General features: G+C 40.3%; 1 protein-coding gene and 1 long non-coding RNA gene across 3 annotated transcripts in view, besides 1 other annotated feature; one reads left to right on the top strand and one right to left on the bottom strand.

Moving 5' to 3' along the window:
• The window catches only part of CenG1A (Centaurin gamma 1A), a 63,149-nt gene that overhangs the window by 14,403 nt on the left and 26,217 nt on the right, over positions 1–22,529 (bottom strand). The window contains exon 1 of one of the 2 annotated variants that reach the window (NM_078838.3): positions 4,604–5,353. The exons of the other annotated variant lie outside the window; for it this stretch is intronic. Within the exon in view, the coding sequence (NP_523562.2) occupies positions 4,604–4,775 (172 nt within the window). The 5' untranslated portion in view covers positions 4,776–5,353. Of the gene's footprint in view, positions 1–4,603; positions 5,354–22,529 lie in introns of those variants that run through there. 2 annotated transcript variants of the gene reach the window in all.
• lncRNA:CR44848 (long non-coding RNA:CR44848) lies at positions 17,620–18,318 on the top strand. Its single transcript, NR_124242.1, has 2 exons — positions 17,620–17,739; positions 17,802–18,318. It is a non-coding gene; the product is annotated as a long non-coding RNA:CR44848 (long non-coding RNA).
• Positions 22,079–22,529: part of a mobile genetic element that runs on past the window's edge.

The raw sequence follows: 22,529 nt of genomic DNA, 5'->3' as shown, positions 1-22,529 counted from the left end.
TGCCATTGTAAAAATTATGTTGGAATTTTATTATCATTATTATTATTTTGTATAAGCAAAAGGGACCGACGAGCGCCCCCCAACGCCATCAACAATTTGGCGGTGTCAACGCCGCATTAGAATTTCAATGGGCATTAAACCTTAGATTGAAGCGAAGCGGGAACAAAACCTAAATAAGAACTTCCGCTGCTGAATGCGTTTGCCATATAGGGAAAACTACCCAGTAAAGCGTAGGTTTTGAATGGGGCTTTTGGGATTTGTGAAAAAAAACAAAGGGCCTGGCCGAATCAAGCAAGGGAAAACGAAAATGCAATCCCTCTATGGTCAACCTGCTATTCAAAATTGAAATTTCGATCATTATGTTTAGATACACTTTGCATTCTGAATGGAGTTTGACCAATAAACCTGCCGCCTTTCCTATCTATCCGTTTCCAACTGTTTTTGGGGAGAAAACTCAACTCAAAAAAACCGGCGACTGACACATTTTGGTGGTGGATATATAGATAGATAGATAGGTATTTCTGTTTTCCCAACAAGTGTCCCACTGTTTTGCTGCGGAAGCGGCGTTCGAAACGTGTCGCTTTTCATCTAATTTGCATATTTTTCCAGCTATTTTCTCATTACACGCAAATGCATTCAAATTTCCCCCCGTTTTCACTTTGGCATTTGACAGGTTTTCTTGAGACAGGGGTCGCTTCCTTATGATTTAATTGAAAATACGCAAATTTATTTCAAGCTATTGCCGTAAGAAGTGTCGAAATAAATTTGAATTCTTTCGAGAGCTGGGAACATATTTGATTGGATGCATTTCGTCATGGTGCGTAGGTTCTATTTTTCCCAGGCTTAAGAATGATCAACAAATTGAATTGATATTTTGAAATTAGCTTGAGATACTTCCTCTATTTTATGAAGTTCCACTCGAAATGATCTTGCGCCAATGGCAGAACTCTGGGAAACAAGAAGTTAAGACCAGTAAGTGGCTTAAACAGTTGAAGTTTGAGAATTTACTACTAACGTTTCCATCTGCCTCAACTAGCCAACCAAAAAACCATGACTTGCCTCAATTTTCAACTATTAATAATTCGGTACTAACATTCAAGATAGAGACATCATAAACGAGATACGCCAAGAAATTATCATATTTTTATTATTACAGCGAGAGATCATAAAATTTCATTAATTACACGTTAGCGTAAGGTTTCACTTTTCAAAGACAATGAGGAAAGTGAAGAGGAAAATTCGTTAGATAATTACAAGGCGTGCTGGACAGTTAAAAAAGATACCGAATAAGAAAAGGTGCATTTTGAAAGGTGGCGCGTGCGTTACGGCTGCAAAATAAGAAATATGTTTATCACCATTTAGAGAGAAGACCATATAAAGCGTAGCATTCCACCATTTGTTTGCTGACCGTGGAGTGGAGAATGATTAATGGTGTGCCGAACCCAGAACCGATCGATGAACTCAAGAGTCTCGCCATGATTGACACCAACCAAGAGTGACACTTCTAACAACAATACTTAATCCAAGCCATGCGCCGCCGCCGATGACTCAACTTGTGGTTCCGACCAAAATCGGAGATAAAACCAAAAGTCTCGCGAGTCTGCGAGTTGCCTTTTAAGGTTTGCCAAATGCTGATCTATGTTTGGTTAGTGGGCGGTTGGCTTAATTAATGTGGGCGGCACATTAATTTAACTGGCAAATGCCGAGACTTCGTCACTCATTAAAGTCACAAAATTGAGGGGACTAATTAAGGGCACGCGTGAGAGTTTCCGTATCGCAAAAGGTCAACATGTGGGAGGTAAATCAAAAAAAATTTACTGTCATTAAAGTACAAAAAATAATTGAATGCTTTCTTCGAACCGATTAAGCCCAGCAACTAAACTTTCCCACAAAAATCTACCCCCTAAGTTGGGGTCATTTGTCCCAGTCGCAAAAGCAAACGAGTCATAATCTCATCAAAATGATTACCATCTCCGCATAGATACAGTTTGCAGATACACGTACTACAATATATGTATATGCTTTAGATCGCTGGAAACCCGTTCACACACTCATGTTTGCCCCCAGCAAATACAATTGCGTTTTAATTTTAATCATACATATGTGTTCTTTTTTTTCGTAAATGTATTCTAAATTTCGTTGGCTATATTCGTATTTGCTATTCGCACAGAATGTGTTAAGCGTATTATTCGCTCCTGTTGTTGACTCTTTATTTATCTTGTTTAAGCGCTGAGTGCACGAGCGGCTAGAGAAATAAAAAGTATAAGTATACAAAAACAGGGGAATAAGCAAAATAAATACAAAAAAAACGTACACAAAACATTAAAAGTGTTGCGTGGAACAGATTGTACTCAGAACGCCAAGAGATTTGCCTATTAAAATGTCTCGAAAAGTGTATAAAATCTATAGTAGCATAGATCTATTTGACGAGATACTTTGGAGCAAACAAAAGGGGGGCACAAATAACAAAAAACCCGAAAGGCTGTCAAGGTCTTTGAAAAGTCACAGTGCTGTCAGTTGAATAGGAAATCGGAGCACCGAGGACTTCAATATCTCTCTAGATCTCAGGTATTCTATATTCCAGACTTATCTCAGTTGCAAAACATATCAGTTGGCGGGGGATCGGATAGAGACTTTTATTTTTAATTAAACAAAGTGAATTTAACTATTTATACACCGTGTATATAGAATAGACCGTCCATTCCTTATCTTATCAATACATGGCGCGACTTGGGGCTCCAATAGGGGCAGAAACAACAAAAAAAAAAAATACACACGAAATAATAGAACACTCTACAGTAATGGCATTCCGAATGGAATTTTGCAATTTGAGTGGAAATTAATGAGGCGATCAGGGAAAATATCCGCACACACATGCAGGAATGCGTTGCAGCATGAAAAATTGCAATGGGGCAGAGAAATAATCATTCAGCGTTAAAAATAGAAAATGATCGGAAAAGGGATAGAATAAAACTTAATTTTACCATTGGCATATGCGTTTTCCAAGGAATGAGGAAAGCAAGTATGAAAACATGACGAAGTAATTTCGATATTGATGAGCCATCGCAAAATGTATAGGAAAAAGAACACATGATGCAATTGTGTATAAAAAGCTGGAAAAGCTTTATGGTGAATAAAGTTTTTTTTTTAGAACTTTAACCGCATTCGTATTGTAAGACATTAACAGTCCAAGAAATTTGCATAAATGTTTATTTTTGTACGTTTTTATGGCTGTTAGTCTACCGCAAAAGTGTTTACATACATACGCCGTGATTCATGGCCTAAACAACGGGTGATGTATTAAAGTGTTTAATCTCCGGCAGATCAATCAACGTAATCTCTTGGCCCGATCTCTGGCTGGCTAGAACCAGTTGACACATTTTCCAAAGCCCCACTAACCGAACTAGCTTCTTTCGCTTGTATCCCAACTTTAAGCCACGTCATGTGGCAGATACTTAATAAGCCAACAACTGATGGATATACGCGATAAGATGAAATAGGCTACTTGGCACCTTCCGCCACCTATTATGCCACGGATTGACGTCATTAAGTGGCATTGATTGCAGTGTGTCAATGCTGAAATCGTTTGGCTTCTTGGACCCGCATTTTTCGAGAATCGATAATTGCATGCGAAAGTACTAAGCTAACAAACTAACAAAAGTGCCAAAGTGAGAGGTGCACAAACTTTCGACATTCAGTTGTCACGGCTACTGAAAGTCAATGTCGAACAATACGAATGTGAGTCAATGTTACAAAACATGGACCTCCCTCTTCCCTTTTGCATTACAACACCCTAACTTTCGCTGTCTATTTCATTTTATTGACCTTTCACTCCGACAGCTTTTGATAGAAACAAAGAAGTTTGCCAAACTTTTGTTTGCATGTAATTTCCATTTTCATGCTAAAAAGCATGAAAAAAAGAAGACATAATGCTGTCATAACTTTGGCATCATAAAGCCCACAACTGAGGAAGTATCGTAGTGAAAAAACTATGCCAAATTGCATTATTTTCGCGCTGGCTGATTACAACACCCAAAGTTTGGCTCACACTTTGACACATGACACGCGATGTGGCACATTCAAAAGGTTGTAACATTTTTTTCTCTATTTTTTACACTCTAATAGAGTTAGGCAAAAGTTTATTTCAACTGTTGCACATTCAATGTTAATAAGATAACCTGTGCAAGGTCATTGGTTTATGATTTTTTTGTAATTTCGACTGGGGTAAATAACGATTTGCATGAAAAGTTAAATGATTTTCGAGTCATAATTAACTAGTTATCAAATATTTTAATGAGCACGAGTGTCGAAATAAATAAGCTTAGTTTTGGCTAATGGTGATTAGGTGGCAAAAGGTCTGCAAAAGGGGAGTACTTAGGGTGGTACTGTGAGAAAAACAGTTGAGTAGTATTCAACAACAATGAACATTTTTATGCGGAGCTCTCGAATGGAGCATGTGTTAGCTATTTAAGACTTAATTGTCACCGGATTTCTTCACTTGCAGGTGATTAAATTGTATAGTATAGCATATTCCTAGCTTAAAAATGAACTTTGACCCGCTATGCCCCATCTTTGGTCGCTTTACATCGACACTGTACCTCACCTGATTTACGTTTCTCGCTGCGATCGGGCACCACCAGACTCTTGGCCCTCTTGACCCTCAGGGATCGTCTCCGGATGGAGCGGAGAAAGGCCTCCGGCATCCGGGAGAATCGTTGTGGAGTCTCCGGAGCTTTTGCCCTCTCCGGCAGGAAGAAGTTCTTAACCGCCAACATGTTGCTGCTGCTGTGTTAACTGTTGCTCTTGGCGGCTTTTCTTGGCCCTGTTGGCTTAGTTCTTGTTGCTGCTGCTTTCTGCGCTCGTTGGCAATGAAATGTGTTTTTGCGTTTTTGCTATTTTTACGCCGCTTCAGTGTTATTTATCTGGTGTAATCCTTTTTGTGCGCCTTGGTTTTGCTGCGCTTCGCGTATTTATTTATTTTTATTCGCACTTATTGGCTTCCTCTGCCACATTTTAGCAACTTGTTTGGTCTTGTGATTTTGAATTTGCATTTTAGCACATAAATAAACTGTATGGGTGACTAACACACTTGGTCACTATGCAATGAAAGCACAAAAACTCTTTGTGAATGTGTTTGTTTATTTGTGGTATTTATACAACTGACGACATTGATTTGCCGCTGCTTTGGGTTATATACAATCCGACTGACGTTATTTCATCAAGTATCCAACAAAATTGCGAAGCCGAAAATATTACGCGAAAAACTACGCGAGGGCCCTAACGCAGATACAACTGGGAGATCGAGTATCCGTGCGTACGTCTACATCGAGTGCTGGTCGCAACACAACTGGATGCGAGAGCCAGCGTCGAGGAGGGTTAACGAATAACAGCGCTCTGTTGGCCAACAGCAGCTGTTGCTGCGCTGTTGCCACGTGCTGTTAGCAGCTGCAAAGGTAATCGGCAGGTAAACCAAATGGTCTCGGAGGCCAGGTTTCCCATTCCCCGACAGCTTGTTGCAGATACTCGAGGAAACACGATACCCCCTGCTTCCGGAAGCCACCCAGTGACTTTGCGACGTTTATCGTCATATAAAAAATACATTCCAGAGCGCTTTTTATAATTTCCATTGCGCATTTCGTAAAATATGTGCCAAACTAAAATATAAATATATATATCTTTAGTGAAACTATATATATAATATAATGAATGTTTTAAGATTTTTTGTCGTAAAACATTTAATTTATTAAATCTCAATGACTAGGGAAAAACAAAACTGAAATGCTTATTCTAACAGATCAGATTATAGTACTATACTTGCTCATAAATTTAAGTTCCGTATACCTTCCACTTAACAAGTACCGTGCATTAAAAATTTGGCTGCAACGCAATTTGTGACTTATTCAGTGCGTTTAAAAATAAATACTTGTTTACATGGCCAGGTATCGTGAAGCTCATTCGCAGATAAGACAAAGCTAATTTAATAATGGCCAACAAACGACGATCTACGATAAGCTATGTAAAAAACTGCATATCAATATTAACAGTGGTAAATGGGATACGTTTAACAGTAACAGCGTAAGGTACACTCTTTAAGAGAGAGTGAAAAAACAGAATGATTTCCACTTGGGGGATGATGACGCAAAAGAGAGCATCGAAGAGAGAGAAGGTGACGCAAAAGAGTGGCCATAACAAAAACATCATACGGAAATCAAAATGCAATAATAAACATTTAGCTAGCTGTTGTTGAAGACTATCATGATGATGCAGATGATGAAGTTGAAGATAATACCGCTTGGGGGATACTGATGCAGTTCCACCAACCATCCCCACCCCATCTCCACCTCCATTTTCATTTCCAGCTTCCGCCGCGTGGAAAACTGTGCAGACAGCGCTTTGTTGCTATTGTTTTTAGGTGGGGGTTTCGGTTAGTGGGCCGCTTGGGGCACCTCGTCTTGTTTTTGTTATGATGCCAATTCACTTCCTATGGAATGAGTTGCTGGCGGGGATTCACCGTATGCACAATATGCTCACCGTATTTTATCAGGCATAATAATTTGTCGATTGTTTTTTATGCAATATGCGAATGCACAAGGTGTAAATCAAGCAATTGCGGCGATTTAACCGTACCAATAATATGCGCCAATCAGGTGTAAATTGCATATAGATTCGGACAAATTAACTTTCCTTGGCGTTGTGTCCAAACTTCAGTCAGTAATATATAACACATTATCTTTGGGTTTGACTCAATCCAAATCCAAAGCAGAAACCAATGCCTCGGTCGTTTCCTATCATTACCAAGATCATCCGTGTTGCCCCAGTTTAACAAAAGCTAAGTCAGCCCTGCGATAAACCAATATAAATTATAACCTTTTGTTGAGCAACAAACTGCAGTTTGCTTTCAGATTACATCTCCACCATTGTACCAGCAGAGATTGCCTTAAAAATGCGAATCCCGAAAGCAGCAGCAGCAGCGACACGTGAACTGCATTATATGCTCGATAATTGGACACGCTCGCCACTTTTGCTCGACTCACTTATCGGGGCCACACTCCGCACTTTACGGATACCATCCAACCATCCTAAAAACCGACTAACCAACCAACCCGCTCCGAATCCCAAGCAGGGACACACTTTGCGACTTAATTAGACGACATCAGCGGCAAGCGACATTGAAATACAAATCAGCAGCGGAAGTGGGAGTTGGTTGGAGTAAAGTGCGGGGAGGTACATACATACATCCATTCACGGCAAGACATCGCACGCGATTGCATAGGAACTTGGGTGGGTGGGTTCCTCAGATGTAAACCACCCTCGGAGAAAAACTATGCACTGAAATAAAAAAGTTATAGAAAGGAAGTTGGAAAGGGAAGCCTATGAAAAATATTTGTGGCGCCAGTTAATGTCTCTACAACGGAAAAGAGCTTAAAATGTCCGATAAATTAATTTCAAGACATTGTTTAGTTATCACATAAACTTAAATCATCACAATCATATAATAATGTCTAGATATATTTTTATTTTACTCCAAAGTAGAAACAAAGTAAACTAATTGTCTAGACTGAAACTTCTGGCAATTAATTATTTATCTATTCTTTAATAAAACACTAAATTTATTAGTGTAATGAGGAACGAAGCTGGGTGCGGCTGCTACTGAACGTACATTTTTTTTTATGGAATTTTAATGGAATTTCTAATCAACCTGCGACACAAGACTCCGCCTGGCAGAAGGGCGCGTCCGTCCGTCTGGGTCGCACACCCCGAGAGGATTTCCCCTCCGCTAGTCGACGACTTGCCCAGATTTCATTGAAGAATGTTGCACGAAAAACACGCACCGCATTCGCCAGGGGGTTGCAATTGTGGGTGGGTCAAGCTGTGGCCTTCGGCATGTGCGACACTTTCCATTTCAATTGTCCCAGTTCAGCTCGCTTTGGCCCCGAATGAAATCATCGAGATAAAATGCCAAAAGAAAAAAGAAAAAAAAACAGTGCCACTTAAATGACGTTAATAAAACAGCTATTTGGGCTTTAAGGGTTAAAAAGTAGCAATCCAGTGGCAACTTTGACTCCCCCTTCGCAAACAGCCGCGGGCTAATTAGAACCTGAGGGTGCTATGGTCGATGTAACTTTAGGGTGTCACCGATTTCACTCCTCCAACTCCTGCGCAGATCCCCTTTCGCACAAAAGCAATTCGTTAGTGCTTTTAATTGCCTGTAAATGTTGTGGCCAAGGGTGTAGTTTTAGGGGATATCTAGTTTTATTTCACAATAAATTTACTACCGAGATAAAGTCAAAATCATAAATACATTATTATCTTATTTAGGATACCGTGCCTACCAGTTAGCTTTGATTAGTTACCACTAGATAGTGAAATAACTAAAAACACCTCAAAATAAATTTGCAACTTTTTTGATCTGATATGCATCCCTCTGTGAAAATGCAACTCTGTCAACGACAACCCTGTCCAGTTGTGACTGCTAACAAATTGAGCTTCACTCGCCGACAGTGGAAAACCACGAATCCTGCACCCTAGCACTGAAATTTGATACTTTTGCAGTGGTCCACCCACTCGGAGCTTGTTGGGCCAATATTTGCCGGGCTTAGCTGAGTTCATTGTGGTGACTTTGACACCCACCCCGTTCAGAAACAAAAAAAGGCCTTTCTAGGGTTAAAGGCGGAAGCATACGATTTGTCATGATGTATGAAGACCCATTTATTTGATTTAGTTGAGTGCATTTGATGTACATTTGATTATATTTAATATTCAGATTTGCTATGCAAAAAGGGGAAACAAGCAAGAGAGCAAGCAAGATTTCCTAAAAAAAAAAAAGGGAGGAAACTATGGCTCATTTGCATTGAAAATAAATGTGTTATGAGCTTTTTTTTAGTGGGTCAGCACAAATCGCTTCACACATGTCTTTGCGCGGGCGAAAATATGATTCATGATATATTCCAAAATTTCAAATGAATATTCAGCTCGTATGTCTCTCAATGCGTAATCTTTCTTGCCAAGAGATATAAATAAAGTATTTCGCTATCAACAATTAAATTGTTTTTTTTTTTTAACAGAGTTAAGAGAATTACAAGAAAGGATTACAAACGTATTGGGAATCTTTTTGAACCCTTCGCATTCGTTGGCAAATTGCATTCAATGCTCATCATCCAAAACTAATTTCGTATTCATAATTTTCATAATTTGCATGGAAAGTCATTTACAGTTTCTAACCCCAGGGCCAGCCACACATTTTCCATTTTCCTCGGCTGCAATTACGAGCGAATTAGTTCTCACGCCAAAATGCGCTTACATATTGAACATGGGCAACATGGGAGAGGGGTGGAGTGGAGTGGAGGGACACCTTCGAAAACCCTTGCCATAATTAATAATTCATAATTTTCTCGAAAGTTACTGCATTTGCCAATTTTTTTTTTTAAACGAGCCCTTATAATGAAGCGTGAAAGAAACATTAGCGAAAATGTTCGGAAATCCATGAAATTGCCGAGGGAACAGGAGCACGGCGATTTTTCTTGAGACATGACACAATTATTAGGGTTAGAAGAGTTACGGTTTATGGGCAGGCAAAAAGTACCCCCTTCCTCCGATCAAGTTGACATCGCTGTCTGTTCGTGTAATCAACGCTCCATCGTCGCCCCTTTCCATCTTGCACTTTTACGCAAATTGAGTTGATTAATTTAAATGTGGCGATAAGTGGGAGAGATTGGATTGGTGGGTTAACTGTGTTGGCCAAAGGGCAGAATTGCAGACGGCAGAAAATCAATAATTTTAATGGCCCAGCCTGCGGAGACGAGCTCGCCCCCAAATTCCAAAACCCTGCTCCATCAAGTGCAGACATATGAATACTGAATACCTAAAAAACACATGTACATTTCGAATGAACTCTGTATCTGCATCTGTATATGTATCTGTATGTGTATCTGTATGTGTATCTGTATCTGTGCAAGTGTCCGCTTGTTAATGCAAATATGTTAAGTACCGTTGAAGCGGCGAGGATGAGGCAACTTTGCTGAAGGAGCAGCAGCATCTGTATCTGTATCTGTATCTGTATGTGTGTGGCAGCCCCAAAACTTCGTTCGCAGCTTCTTAACTCCAGGAGTCCTTATACAAAAAAAAAATGAAAAACTTACTTGGAGAGCTGCCTAAGGCAAAAAGCAGCCCAATTCAATTTTGTGTCCCTAAAAAGATTTTGAAAAAACTCAGTGCGCAAAGTGGAAGTGGAGCATACTCTTCAAAAAAAAAAAAAAAAGCATTGAAACTGAACCAAAAACCTCTTAACATTAAAAATGCGCGTCGTGGGACACACAATAACAATTAATTTTGTAAGACATTGTATGAATAAAGATTATAACTCTTACATACAAATATTATATTATATTTTGTTAAAGAAACAACTGCAAATGTTATATTAATAAACTGTTTAGCTTAGAGTACCATAATTATTTGATAGAACTCCACGTATAAACTGAAGATGTCTCAAAATCCTTGAATGTTTTAGGGAATCCCCACCTCCAAAGGGTATTTATTTTCTACCCACCCGTTTGAAGTGCAAACTCCATTCAAATATTTAATATAATTCCCCATCGTTTGCTCCATTTTCGCTTCCTTTTGCCTCGCGGCAATTTTTTCCCGAGAGAAGACTGTACAAGACCCACTGCCAATTGAAGCCGAAATATTAAAAAATATTCTTATAAATCGCAAGTGAGTGAATTCTCAATTTTTGCGTTTCTTGAAACAATTAAATTATATTCGCTTTGCATATGCAAAACTCAATTATTTACAAACGTAAATTCGGCAAGAGCACAACTGACGCAAGTTGCCAGTAAACTGAACTGAACTCAACTGAACTGAACTGAAATATATACATACATATATCATTTAGTAAAAGTGCGCAGGAGGGGGAGGGGGTTGAGGGTGTACCATACCATATAAATTGTTTTTATTCAGGGTCAGTGGGTGAGGAGGAGAGCTGTTTTGGCCCTTGTGTTTGTTTTGTATTTCTACTTATTTTTTCAGTACGTCTTCATTCTGTAAATAACGCATCACAATTCTTACACAGCACGAAAGATCTCACTAAAACAGCTTGTTGAGGGATTTAGTGGGCTAAATATTGAGGTATATGGTGCAATAGACGATATGTGATACATCATACTCGCATTCGTAAGAGTCTTCTAAAATTAGATGAGAATATGATAATTGAATATGGCCAATGGTAATTGAGTGTAACAAATTGAATGAAATCATGAATATGCATAAAGAATGCATGAGTTAAGAAATTAAAACGCGCTTATACTAATTAGAATTCATTTGTAAATGATGTTCCATAAAGTGTTATCTTTTTCACGCGTACATATGCTGCCATAACTAAACTTTCAATTATTAAATATGCTATCACATTGAACAGAATAACCTATTCCATTTCTCCTTGCATCTCGAATCAATTTGTCCCTGTTCGGTTGTCGATGGCAAGAAAACTAATTAAAATTTCACATGTACAGTTTTTTAGGGTGTTTCCCAACCAGATCTTGGTGGGCTAAACCGAAATCGGGGCACGCTCGAGTGATTTTTCTTTTCACATGACACGGTCAAAGTTCAAATGCGCAAAACGAACTAAGTAGGGGTAAGAATTTCGCAAGAAAGAAGATCAAATAAAAATGTTTCCAATATTTTTGGACATAAATTCAATTTCGTTCCTCTTTTATTATTTTTTGGCCCAACAATTTTGAGGGGTGTAACTGCAAATCTTTTTTGGCAGATCTCTCAACAAGGCCTGCAATCTTGGGGATGCAATTCTTTTAAATGGCGTGCAAAATTTAATATTAAAAAAATGATTCTGACATTTTGACGCGAATTCCCATTCTTTCTTTCCGATTTTTTATGTGGTGTTGTGAGATCAGATGACGGTTTTATGATCGCATTACGAAGATAGAAAAGTATCCCAAGTTGTTCACTTCTTTTTCTTTGCTTCGCAGATACAGTTCTCAAAGGATTTGTTGCGGCTGTCTTGAGAATGTAATTTTAACGAAAAATTTATGTAAGTACGTAATATTTTATGCGATGTATAATTCGCTGCAGATAATTGATGATTTCATACAATAAATACAAGATTTGAGCCAGCTCATCCAATGATATCAGAGCCTCAGAAAATCCATTGCAAATTTCTAAATGATGTGACTCACTAGGTGACTAAAAATCTGTGAATAAGTAATTGATGCAATCGAGCTTACCTGAAAGAAAGAAAAAGAATGAAATTAATTTAACTCATGAGACGCTGCTTTTGATATATCTTTGAGCAGTAATAAATTGGGTAAATTATTCAATTTCCCCCATTTAAGTAGAAATCCATCCTCGATTTAAAATTTTACCCGTAGCCACCCCGCAGTAACCTAAATCAACAATGAAAATTGCGAACAAATTGCCCAAAAAAAAAAAAAGAAATTTCAATTTCAGCTAAAAGGAAACCCATTTTTCATGCGAAAACCCAAACCAGAATGCGGAATTTTCTGTGCCAAAAATTTCGGAAATTTGTTTGCCAAATCAATCAAATAGCTGAGCGAAACGAGGCCCTGCGATCGGGGGATCATTTCTGCGTTGAAATTTTTCACTGTCAAGATCTTGCGGGACATCAGAGGAACATCAGTGCAACCCTCTTACACGAACGCATTCATCTTGCGGCTTTTCAGTTGACTCCTTGGACATGCGATAAGGCTTTGTGATACAGAGATACTAAAAAAAGGACATGCAATTGATACTTTTACCCCTAAAAAAGAAAAACTGCCATAAGAAAGGTTTTTCCCGACCACTGTGTCCGCAGGACACATGACGCGTGTCCCATTTTTGGCCAGTCACTCTAATGCATAATTGTGGGTTCCACTGACAAATCGCTGGAAATTAGTTAATTATATCCACGAAACGAACGAATTCCCTCGCGGCGCAATTAAAATAATTGAAATTGAAAGTGGGATCGCCAAGGGAGGAAAAACCCACAAAAAAAAGGCAATTAAACAATAAAGTTTACACGGCATTAAAAATGCAGCAACACCAAACGAGGAAAACACCATTTAAAGCTGTCCGTTTGAAAGTTAGGGTCTCTGCATCCGCAAACAGGACAAAGGACAACTGGATGAGCGGGTTGAGTTCCGGTTTGGAATTCGAATTTCGCGACCCAATATGGTTAGCAACCCCCGCTCGAATGTTTTTTGTGTGATTTAACTTGATGGACATGCGTCGCTTTTGTCGCCGAAGCACAATGCAAGTCCTGCTGAAGGATACCAGCGGCAGTACCACTACGCTCCCGCTCTTCATTAGCGGACTGGACAAACAATGCAGCCGTGACTCGTTCAAGTGTGCTCATTAGCAGGGGAAGGGTTGGAACCCCTAACAACACAGCTTATCCTTATCAAATGCAGTGCACGTTTTTGCCTCGGAATTATTTATTTTACGCTCTATATATGTACATAGATATATTTTTTTTTTTCACTTATCAAAGAGACACGTTCCATCGCCGGGCTCATCCCCCTCGGGCGATCTGAGATAATTCAAAGCTCATATCTTGATGTTATGAAATTTCATGTCCACCGCAGCAGTTATGGAAAATCATCATCGTCGAGCGAACCCAACTGCCCAGCATCCTTCCAACCCGATTCCATTCCATACGCTTTCCCTTTAATATTTGCCCAAAACGTCATCTACTTCAAAGTGCCTGATGGTCCTGGGTGGTTGGGTTGGATTTGGTGTATGCGGCAGCTGTTGGGCAGCAGGATTGAAGGCATCTATCTCATCTCTGGTCTGCTGGTGTGGAAAGTGTCGGTGAAAGTGATGAATAAAAACGTATGCAGATGAGTCCGTTTCGGGTTTGTTATGATTATTACAGCTGCTGTTTGACCAGCGCAAGGGGCATTGATCCTTTGTTCTACTCAATTCGAAAGTAAAACACGCATTATGCAAACTAATTGTTTATGCCCCGAAAGTGTGCCGTAAAAATTATTATCTCTAAACCAGAGAGATATTCCGAGCATGCTTTAATGGGATAGCCACACTTAGTGTTTGAGAGGTTCGGTCACGTACAGTCCGGATAAAATAGGATGTCATAACTTGTTAGTCGGATATTTGTAACGTTTCTTTAATCTCTGGTGAGAAGGAATTCCGTATATTTGAAATTTAAGTATAGAACGACTTTTTACAAATATATGTAGATTCATACATTCTTTATCCATTTGTGTGCTGTCCACTTCAATAAGGCACTTATTGCATGAATCCCACCTCATTTGCAAGTCCAATTATGACCTTTCCTTCTACTTTTGGCATATCGAATCGGGCGACATCTGAATTACTACAATCAACTTTGTCCTTTGCCGCATATATCCATGCCATGGCATTTCTTGCCTTCCATGTTCAAATGGCAGCCATTTCCTTAGGCCCATTTCTGGACTATAATTTTTGATTTGAGGCAATTTCCGTTTACAATCTGTATAATTGGCGCATGCTATAAGCGATTTGCTGCAGTTGTCCCAGTCGCAGGACAATGACCGAAGGTCCGAGAACAGTACAAGTCTGGTTGGTATATTCATATTTCCACCATTGACCAGGTCGCTATTCGGCTTCTGTTGCTCGGCTGGCTTGCGTGTCGAATTGAGTGGCAACTGCCAGGATACACATACCACCACTACCCGCGGTGCAATTGTCCTGCGCACGAGACACGCGTCATATTTTAATTATGACAGCCGGCCAGCCAACAGGACTTCTGTCCGTCCTCCTGCCGGGGCGTTACGCTGTGTCCTGCCGTCCGCCAGTTCATCCGTCGGTCAGTAAGTCAGTCGGCATGTAAGTCCGGAACAAGGACACGCAACAGCCATGGAACGGAAAAGGGGTTGATCTGTTGGCTTTGGTGCGGAAACCGGAAATAGCTCGATTCACCTTTGTTGACAGATTAGTGGCGATCGCCGCGTGGTCCATAAACTTGACATTTTTATTTGACACCTTGATTGTCTAAGCTGGCCACCACTTTTTGTGGGGCCTATGTGTGGGCTTATTGTTACAGGCTTTTTTTTTGCCTCTTTTTTTTTTGTTTTCATTGCAGGCAAATGCAAAGCCCACATTTTCATAGAGTCGGCACGTTCCATAGGCCATAAAATGTAGTCAATGCTCCCGTTTATATATATTTTTTTGCATACACATACATGCCGGATGCATTGTCCTGGCTAAACAAACTAGAACTAATGAGTGCACTTTCTGCACGCTGAGTGGTAACATTTTTAGCAAAAATGTTCCAATTATGCGGGCCGTTCGAGTCAAGGTGCAAAAAATAGCGCGGCACTTGACAAATGCCCAGTGGTTCAGTGGTTCAATGGTTTAGTGGAGGGATGACGGGCATTTCGACTCCTGGTTCGCGGAGTATTGCACATGCCCGAGCAGCGGGCAGTCCAGGATCTCCCCTATCAATGCACCATAGTCCTGTAGTCATATAGTCATATAGCAATGCATAACCCCCGCCATAACTCTCTCTCTCTCGCCTAGTGGGCCTTGCGTGCTCGCATTAATTTCATTACGCTGCATTTTCCTCATTACCCGACTTGCATTTTATTTTAATGAACTGCACAAGTCGCGTGTCCTGCGCCGCGTATCCTGAGCGGGATTTTAGGCGAAGCGCAAGCGCAGACAGTTTAAGTGCCACACGCTTTTCAGGGGTGGACGGTTGGTCAGTGAGTCAGTCAGTTGACCAGCGGTCAACTGGCGCCGCAATTCGCAGTTCGAAAAGGGGTTGACGAGATGCAGAGCGTTTGATTGATTACTCAACTGACCGTTGAGTGGACTTAATGGCCATCAAAGCCTAATGCCATTTGCCAATTGTACTTCGGTCTCATTTGCATGCATTTCGGATTAGTTTGACGAGGCAATCGAAATGAGTACACTACATACAAGAGGGGATCGACTGCTAAGTATGTAGATCGCAACAAGGCATTGATGTTCTTTGCACAGTTTGGAAAATATGTTACATATAGTGTATAATAGTGTGGCATAATTAACGAGCTTAATTGAAGAAACTTATTTATAAAAGTTTCATTGAAACATTTTTATTATTTTCCATTTGTTTAATGTTTAAGCCAGTTTTCTTTTCAGGTATCTAATCCCTTTAATCCGCCTCTAAAACCAATCGATTCAATGTTTTCGCTTTGCTATTTTTCCACAACAGGGCGTGCTCTATTTTGGCTTAGAGTTGCATGCCAGAAGATTTTTCCGCATTGACGTTGACAGAATATGTCAGGCCAGGATTTATGTCCTGGCAGGTAGGCTGCGTGGCAAACAGTTTGGACAAAAAAAAATAGAAAAATTAAAGGTAGAACAGCGGCTGTCATTCATGGACTTGTCCAAATGCGGGAAATTCCGTTGCGTTTGCGAATGCTGGCCATTTTCGGAATCTGATCCTGTAAATGCTGAAATCCCTTTAGCTCTGCCCTGCCGAGTAATTAGTCGCCTGTCAGCGCTTGGTGTGTGCTGCGACTTAGGATCCTATCCAGCTAGGATTTGCCACCTGCGCACACACATAAGAGCTGCTCGAATGTCCTGCGGCAGGCGTAATCTATGAGCGGCAAAAGGCAACAATGTGCGACACATTCCCCTTCCCGGGAATGTCCTACATTTGATGAAATGTCTGTGTGCCAAATGAAAAATCGCCATGTGCTGCAGCTCCTCCATTATGTTCGTGGGCCAGAAGTAGGCTCTGCCCCCGTTTACGGACTGCATAAAAAGGATAACATAGTAAACATCAGCAACAGCAGCAGCTACTAAATGAGTTTTGCTCTACATTGAAGTCGATGCAGAGCTGCTCCTCTTTATCCAGATGCCATTGTATGCCAAAGTGGGTCGGCGGTTTGTTGTCGCAAAACTGTCGCTCCCTCAATGCCCAACTCACAATGTCCTGACAAACATACACCATTGCCATAAAGGACGAAACTCTTCCATCTCCGGAATAGGGAATCGGGATTCCTGTCACGTCGCAGGCGACGTCAGAACAAATTAGCTTAAATGCGTCTGGGCTTTTGTCCCTCAGCTCACACCTTCTTCGCAGATTTACGAGACAGTCACAATCGCCCAGACTCAATCAGCTGCCTGTGTAATTGGCTTAGATCGATTTGATGATCTGTGACGATCGATTTGATATAATTGGGCATAAGGCTCTGCAGATTTTCAAAAGAAAAGGTTCGGCGGCAATAAAGTATGGTAAAATCTCAGTTTTCCGAAGAATTTTTGATGCTAACGTGGAGCCTCTTTGTTTTTTGGAATAAATTTGTTAGGTAAATTAAATTTTACGACGTCCTAAGTTGTTTGTAACAGAAGTAGAAGATTGTGAAGATTTTATACATTTTATTCGCATTTCCAAACGCACAACAATAGTAGAAAATACAACTGTAGGCATCTGAAAACTTAAGGATTATTGTGGCCTGCGCAAACCCACAAAATCCAACTAAACGCTTTTTGTAAAACCCCCAAGACAGACTCTTAGCCGAAAATTCCCAAGAAAGCCATTGTGAGCTGTCTGTCACACAGCACAACTGTAGTTTTTTAAACTCCAAAATAAAATGAGAGCAGGAGAATTGTAAATGAAATGAGCTCGTTGCGAAACGACTGAAAACATTTTCAGCCTCAATTGCATTCGTTTGGACGGAGGATGGAGGAACAGGCGCGGGAACAGGAACCACTGCCAGGAGGGAAGCCAAAGGCAGACATTCAGTCGGCTACTTCCTTGACACGGACATAAAAACCTAAATAGTTAATCCTTTTCCTTTTTTCAGGCCCGCCAGAAGATTGCGAAAAACGCCCAAAGGCGCAGGCCAAGGATGCTGGGATGCTAGGTTGCTGGGATGTGAGTGCCGGTGGAAGGGGATCCTGCGATGGTGAGCCTGTGAATTTGTCAAAGAGTTGTGCAAACATTCGGGGGAACGGGTAGCCGAAAACAAGAGCAACAACAAATCGAATGCAATCAAAATTAAAGCGCTTAGAGCTGTGACAACAGCGGAGCAAACAATCGCCGAGCCGTAGTAAGGAGCGCAATCCTTTCGGGGATTTCGCACAAAGCATCCCTGGGATGTCCTGCCGGCAATTTAAGCGAATTAAAACGGAGTTCGTATTGATTTAGGCTATTTTTTTTTTCTGCCCAGCTCCGAATAAAAACGAAATACCCGACGAAGGACGAAGAAATCTCCTGCTGTGGCTTAAGAAAAAGAAATTATATATAGAGTATACACAGTGTATTGAAGAAAACAGAGTAAGCTAAGGGGGAAAACATGCAAACAAAAACAAAATTACGGCACTCGAAGCGTTTAACTTTGGCTTAAGTGTTTGCCAGGACGTGCCAGGACGAAACCCCTTTACTTCCTACCTGACACGGCCCAAAACGTGCAACGTTGTGCAATGGCTGCGGTGAGCGGCAACCGAAAAAATCCCTCCAAGTGTCATCGACACTTGTGCGGCTGCCTTAAGGGTTGTGCCCCCTCGCGGGCAGAGGAACTGGATCCGCATCGGGATCGGCAACCGGAACAGGATCGATGGAGGGAGCATGCAGGGCAACAGTGCCACAGGATGAGAATGAGGATGAGGATGAGGAGTAGGCCTGAATGTGTCGCCTAAGTGCTAATAATTGTGCCCTCGCACAGTTGGCGGTCGTCTTCGCTTGGCGAAGGGATAAAACGAAAAACTTGAACCCAAATCCTTTTGAAGACTTCCTACAGCTAAATGCTTTAAGGATTTGCACATTAATAGAAAAAGGACGAGAACTCCACCCAGTTAATTTGGGCAAACTTTGTCGTTCTCAAATGTATAATAACTGAGATCTGATCTAGAGGCGGAATATTTATATTGCGATCATTACGATAGATACAAATTATCGTAATTTGTGGTGATACAAAACTGGGAAATGGTTTGTATACTATAAGAAACTAGTTATATTTTAGAATTTTTTGTCTTGAATGAGCTACTAAATCTTGTTCCTATGTACAAAGAATTCATAAATATGCAGTTTCGTTAACATTTCTTCCACTCTGCATATTGCAACAATGAAATCCATTTGTGCAAAAACCCAATGCTTTAGCTCTCATTGAGTGATTAATGATGATCAAAATCCGCACTAGACTATAAACCCTATGAATGTAAGTTCAATTCATTGACCAGAATTTGCTCATTAGTGGTATGGGCCATTGGCACATCCTGATCCGTGTTGAACATCAAAGAAGTCGAGTATTGAAACATTTTTTGCCTGCCTGTCCACTCCATTAGTGGCGAAAAAAGATCCCCATCATTAGCCAAAAACTCGACACATGATGGATGATTAATGATCCTTGGTCCTTTGGGCCAGGACATGCGCCGGAGTGCAGCACTCAAGTGCAAACCACTGAATCGTAACGAATAAATCATATCGGAAACCGCAAATTGATCGAAGTTTGATGACATTCGGCAAGAGTTTTCATATTTTTTGAGCTGTCTTTCGTTTTTTTTTTCCGAACCTATTTGTTTCTTAGTCCTGATTCTTTGTGTTCTTTATCAATGTGCTCTCATCTAAGAAATTACTTTCACATAATTTGTGTTGTCATTACGCCGATCGATTTTGTTAAGATTCCTATGATTTATTTCCATTCCTTTGGATCGTGCTCATCCCCTTGCGTAGATAAAACAGATCGATTACCGCTGCCTTGAGTGGACCGTAATAGGATCAGATATAACCGGAAAGAATACAAAAACCTTTAAGAACTAGCCGCTCGAAATGGAAACTTCAGTGACACAATACAAAGTTAAACTGCTGAAATTCGATGTTGCAATGGGTAATCAACCACAACCGCAAAGGGAAAGTTATCAGTGATCAAAAGATTTAAGGGCCATTAGGGAGAAAATTACAAATTTGATTTACCCAAATCATAAATAATAATAGATCTGAAAAATTTGAAGAACAATTAATATTGATACATTTTATACATATATTTTTAGTCAAAAGTACTCAAATCTTCATAGGAAATTGTAATTACGAAAGTGAATAGTAAAAATACACTTAAATTTGATTCTCAAACTTCCATCCATTCACACCTCGCAGATGTGATTCCGCCGCCGTGTACTTCCTCATCATCCGCAGGATCTGTCGGCAAACATTAGATGTGAGGCAGGAATCGGCTTGACTCCTAATCCCGACAACACGAAAGCTAAACTGGGAATCGCGTAGTGAAAGGAACTTTAATTACGTCTAATTATTCAAGCGTAACGTGACGGGCTGAGGCGTCCCAGGACAGCCAGGATTACAGACACTCTCACACAATTCGGGCACGACGGACAGCTATTCGTCGTCTGTCGTGTCAGAAATCCAGGATTAAACATATGTAGATCAGAGAAGAAGACCCCTGACAGGGGGGCAGATTTTTTTCACCTTTTTTTTCATCTTGGCTTGCAGCTTGAGTAACCGCACGGTGGAAACAAAAAAATACATCAAAATTCGAAGGACAATGCCTGGCAGCACATCCTTATGAGATTAAAAATGCAAATCAGCTGAAGGCAGCCGCAAGGAAAATATGAAGAGTCCTAAAGGACAAGGAATGACGTTGCACTTGGGCAGAGGGAAATTGTAATTGTTGTCTGTTGGCGTATGAGGAGGATCAGGACAAGGATGACTGCGTTGTGGCCTGCCCAGAAACATGACAGCTTCATGTGCGTGTGGTGTGGTGTGCCTGGGCGTCCTGAGGCAGCTGCGCATGCACCGTGGATGATCAGACTGATGTCTTGGCGGTTGCACGAGAATTTGTGCAGTTTTGCATTGATTTTCATTAGCATTTGCCGCTTTACCATTTTTTTTTTTTTACATTTTTTTGTTTATTCACATGGAGGATTTCGGAAATTTTTTATGCAGCCGCTGGAATGATTTGACATAATTTTGATGAATGACTTGTGCTAGGTTTGAGATTGTTGCCATAGCTGCTGACATGCGAGGATAACTTCATTTCGTCATGGTGATGTGGTATTGCAAATGAGTTGAGAGAAGTTTGGCAAAATGTCACAGAAAAGTCGCTTGGGAACCATGAGTAAGTAGTATTAAATACCCAAAACATTATATTTTAGATGATTTATTTCGATGCTATTTATTGCAACTTTCTAAAAATATTTCCAATTTTTTTATATATAAGATTTTATACAAAATCCAAAGATTTCATAAGATAATATTTACAAGTTGCTTGTCTTTCTCATGTTGATCTACATACCCAAAAATTGCTTATCGAGGAACATTAAATTCTAACAAATGTCCTTAATGAAACATAAAATTAACAAAGCATTTCAAACAATTCGAGCACAGATTGTATTTTGTAGCGTTTTCGAATTAAAGGGTCTTAACCCTGCGACTCAAAGACAATGGCGCCAAAGGGTTAAAGGTGTAAACATTTGACAAAAATGTCACATCAAAGATACGGATATGTATGCCCTGCAACAGCTGTCCATTGCTTGGAACTTCAGATGGTGGTAGAACTCGTAAGGAAAGCGGCAGGACACCTCCTTCTTTGTCATGTTAATGGAGCAGCTTGCTTCGCGTCTGATTTCGACTTGGAAACGGTATTGGCAAAGGAATCACAATCGCGACCAACTGCAAGTGTCTGTATTTCTTGGCTTGACAGCTGTCAAAATGCTAATAAGTCATATTCAGTGTTTGCGAGTGCCTCCTTGTGCATGCCAGGCAAGGATTAAGGAATGTAATTGAACTCCTTGATTGATTGATGGTTGGACAGTCGGAGTGCGAAAGAGTAAAGCTAACGCACATGTGGGCTGGTTCATTAGCGGTACCCGCAGATATGAAAATGATACGGTACATTGATTAGCAGTATTTATAACGAGATTGGAAAGATTGACATTGACATATAGCTGTATAGTATATTTAAATTTGAAGATTGTGTTTCTATTAACTACTTTGTCTGAGCTATTAGAAATATATTGATTAAGATGCGCTTGAAGTATCTTTAAGTTGGATTAAGAAATATTAAATTCCATTTCATCAGTGTTTTGCAATTTATCAACTTCTGCACTTCATCAAAACAAATACACTAACTGTTCACACATGAACACGAATATATTTAAAGACTTACAATTTTGGGCTCCGTTCATATCTTATGTAAATGAATCGAGAGCGATAAATTATATTTAGGATTTTGTTATCTAAGGCGACATGGGTGCATTGCTCAAAAACATGTAATTTAAGTGCACACTACATGAGTCAGTCACTTGAGATCGTTCCCCGCCTCCTAAAATAGTCCCTTAGTGGGAGACCACAGATAAGGTCCTCGCCGCTCAAGATAGGCAGATGTGCCCGAGCGTGGGACCTCGATAAGGCGGGGACTATTTACGTAGGCCTCTGCGTAGGCCATTTACTTTAAGATGCGATTCTCATGTCACCTATTTAAACCGAAGATATTTCCAAATAAAATCAGTTTTTTTACAAAAACTCAACGAGTAAAGTCTTCTTATTTGGGATTTTACATTTGGTCAATCGAGCCTTTAAT

This window comes from Drosophila melanogaster, chromosome 2L, assembly GCF_000001215.4.
Source record: "Drosophila melanogaster chromosome 2L".
NCBI lineage: Eukaryota > Metazoa > Arthropoda > Insecta > Diptera > Drosophilidae > Drosophila > Drosophila melanogaster.
Note: the sequence above shows the minus strand (reverse complement) of the source record. Positions and strands in the feature narration are given on the sequence as shown.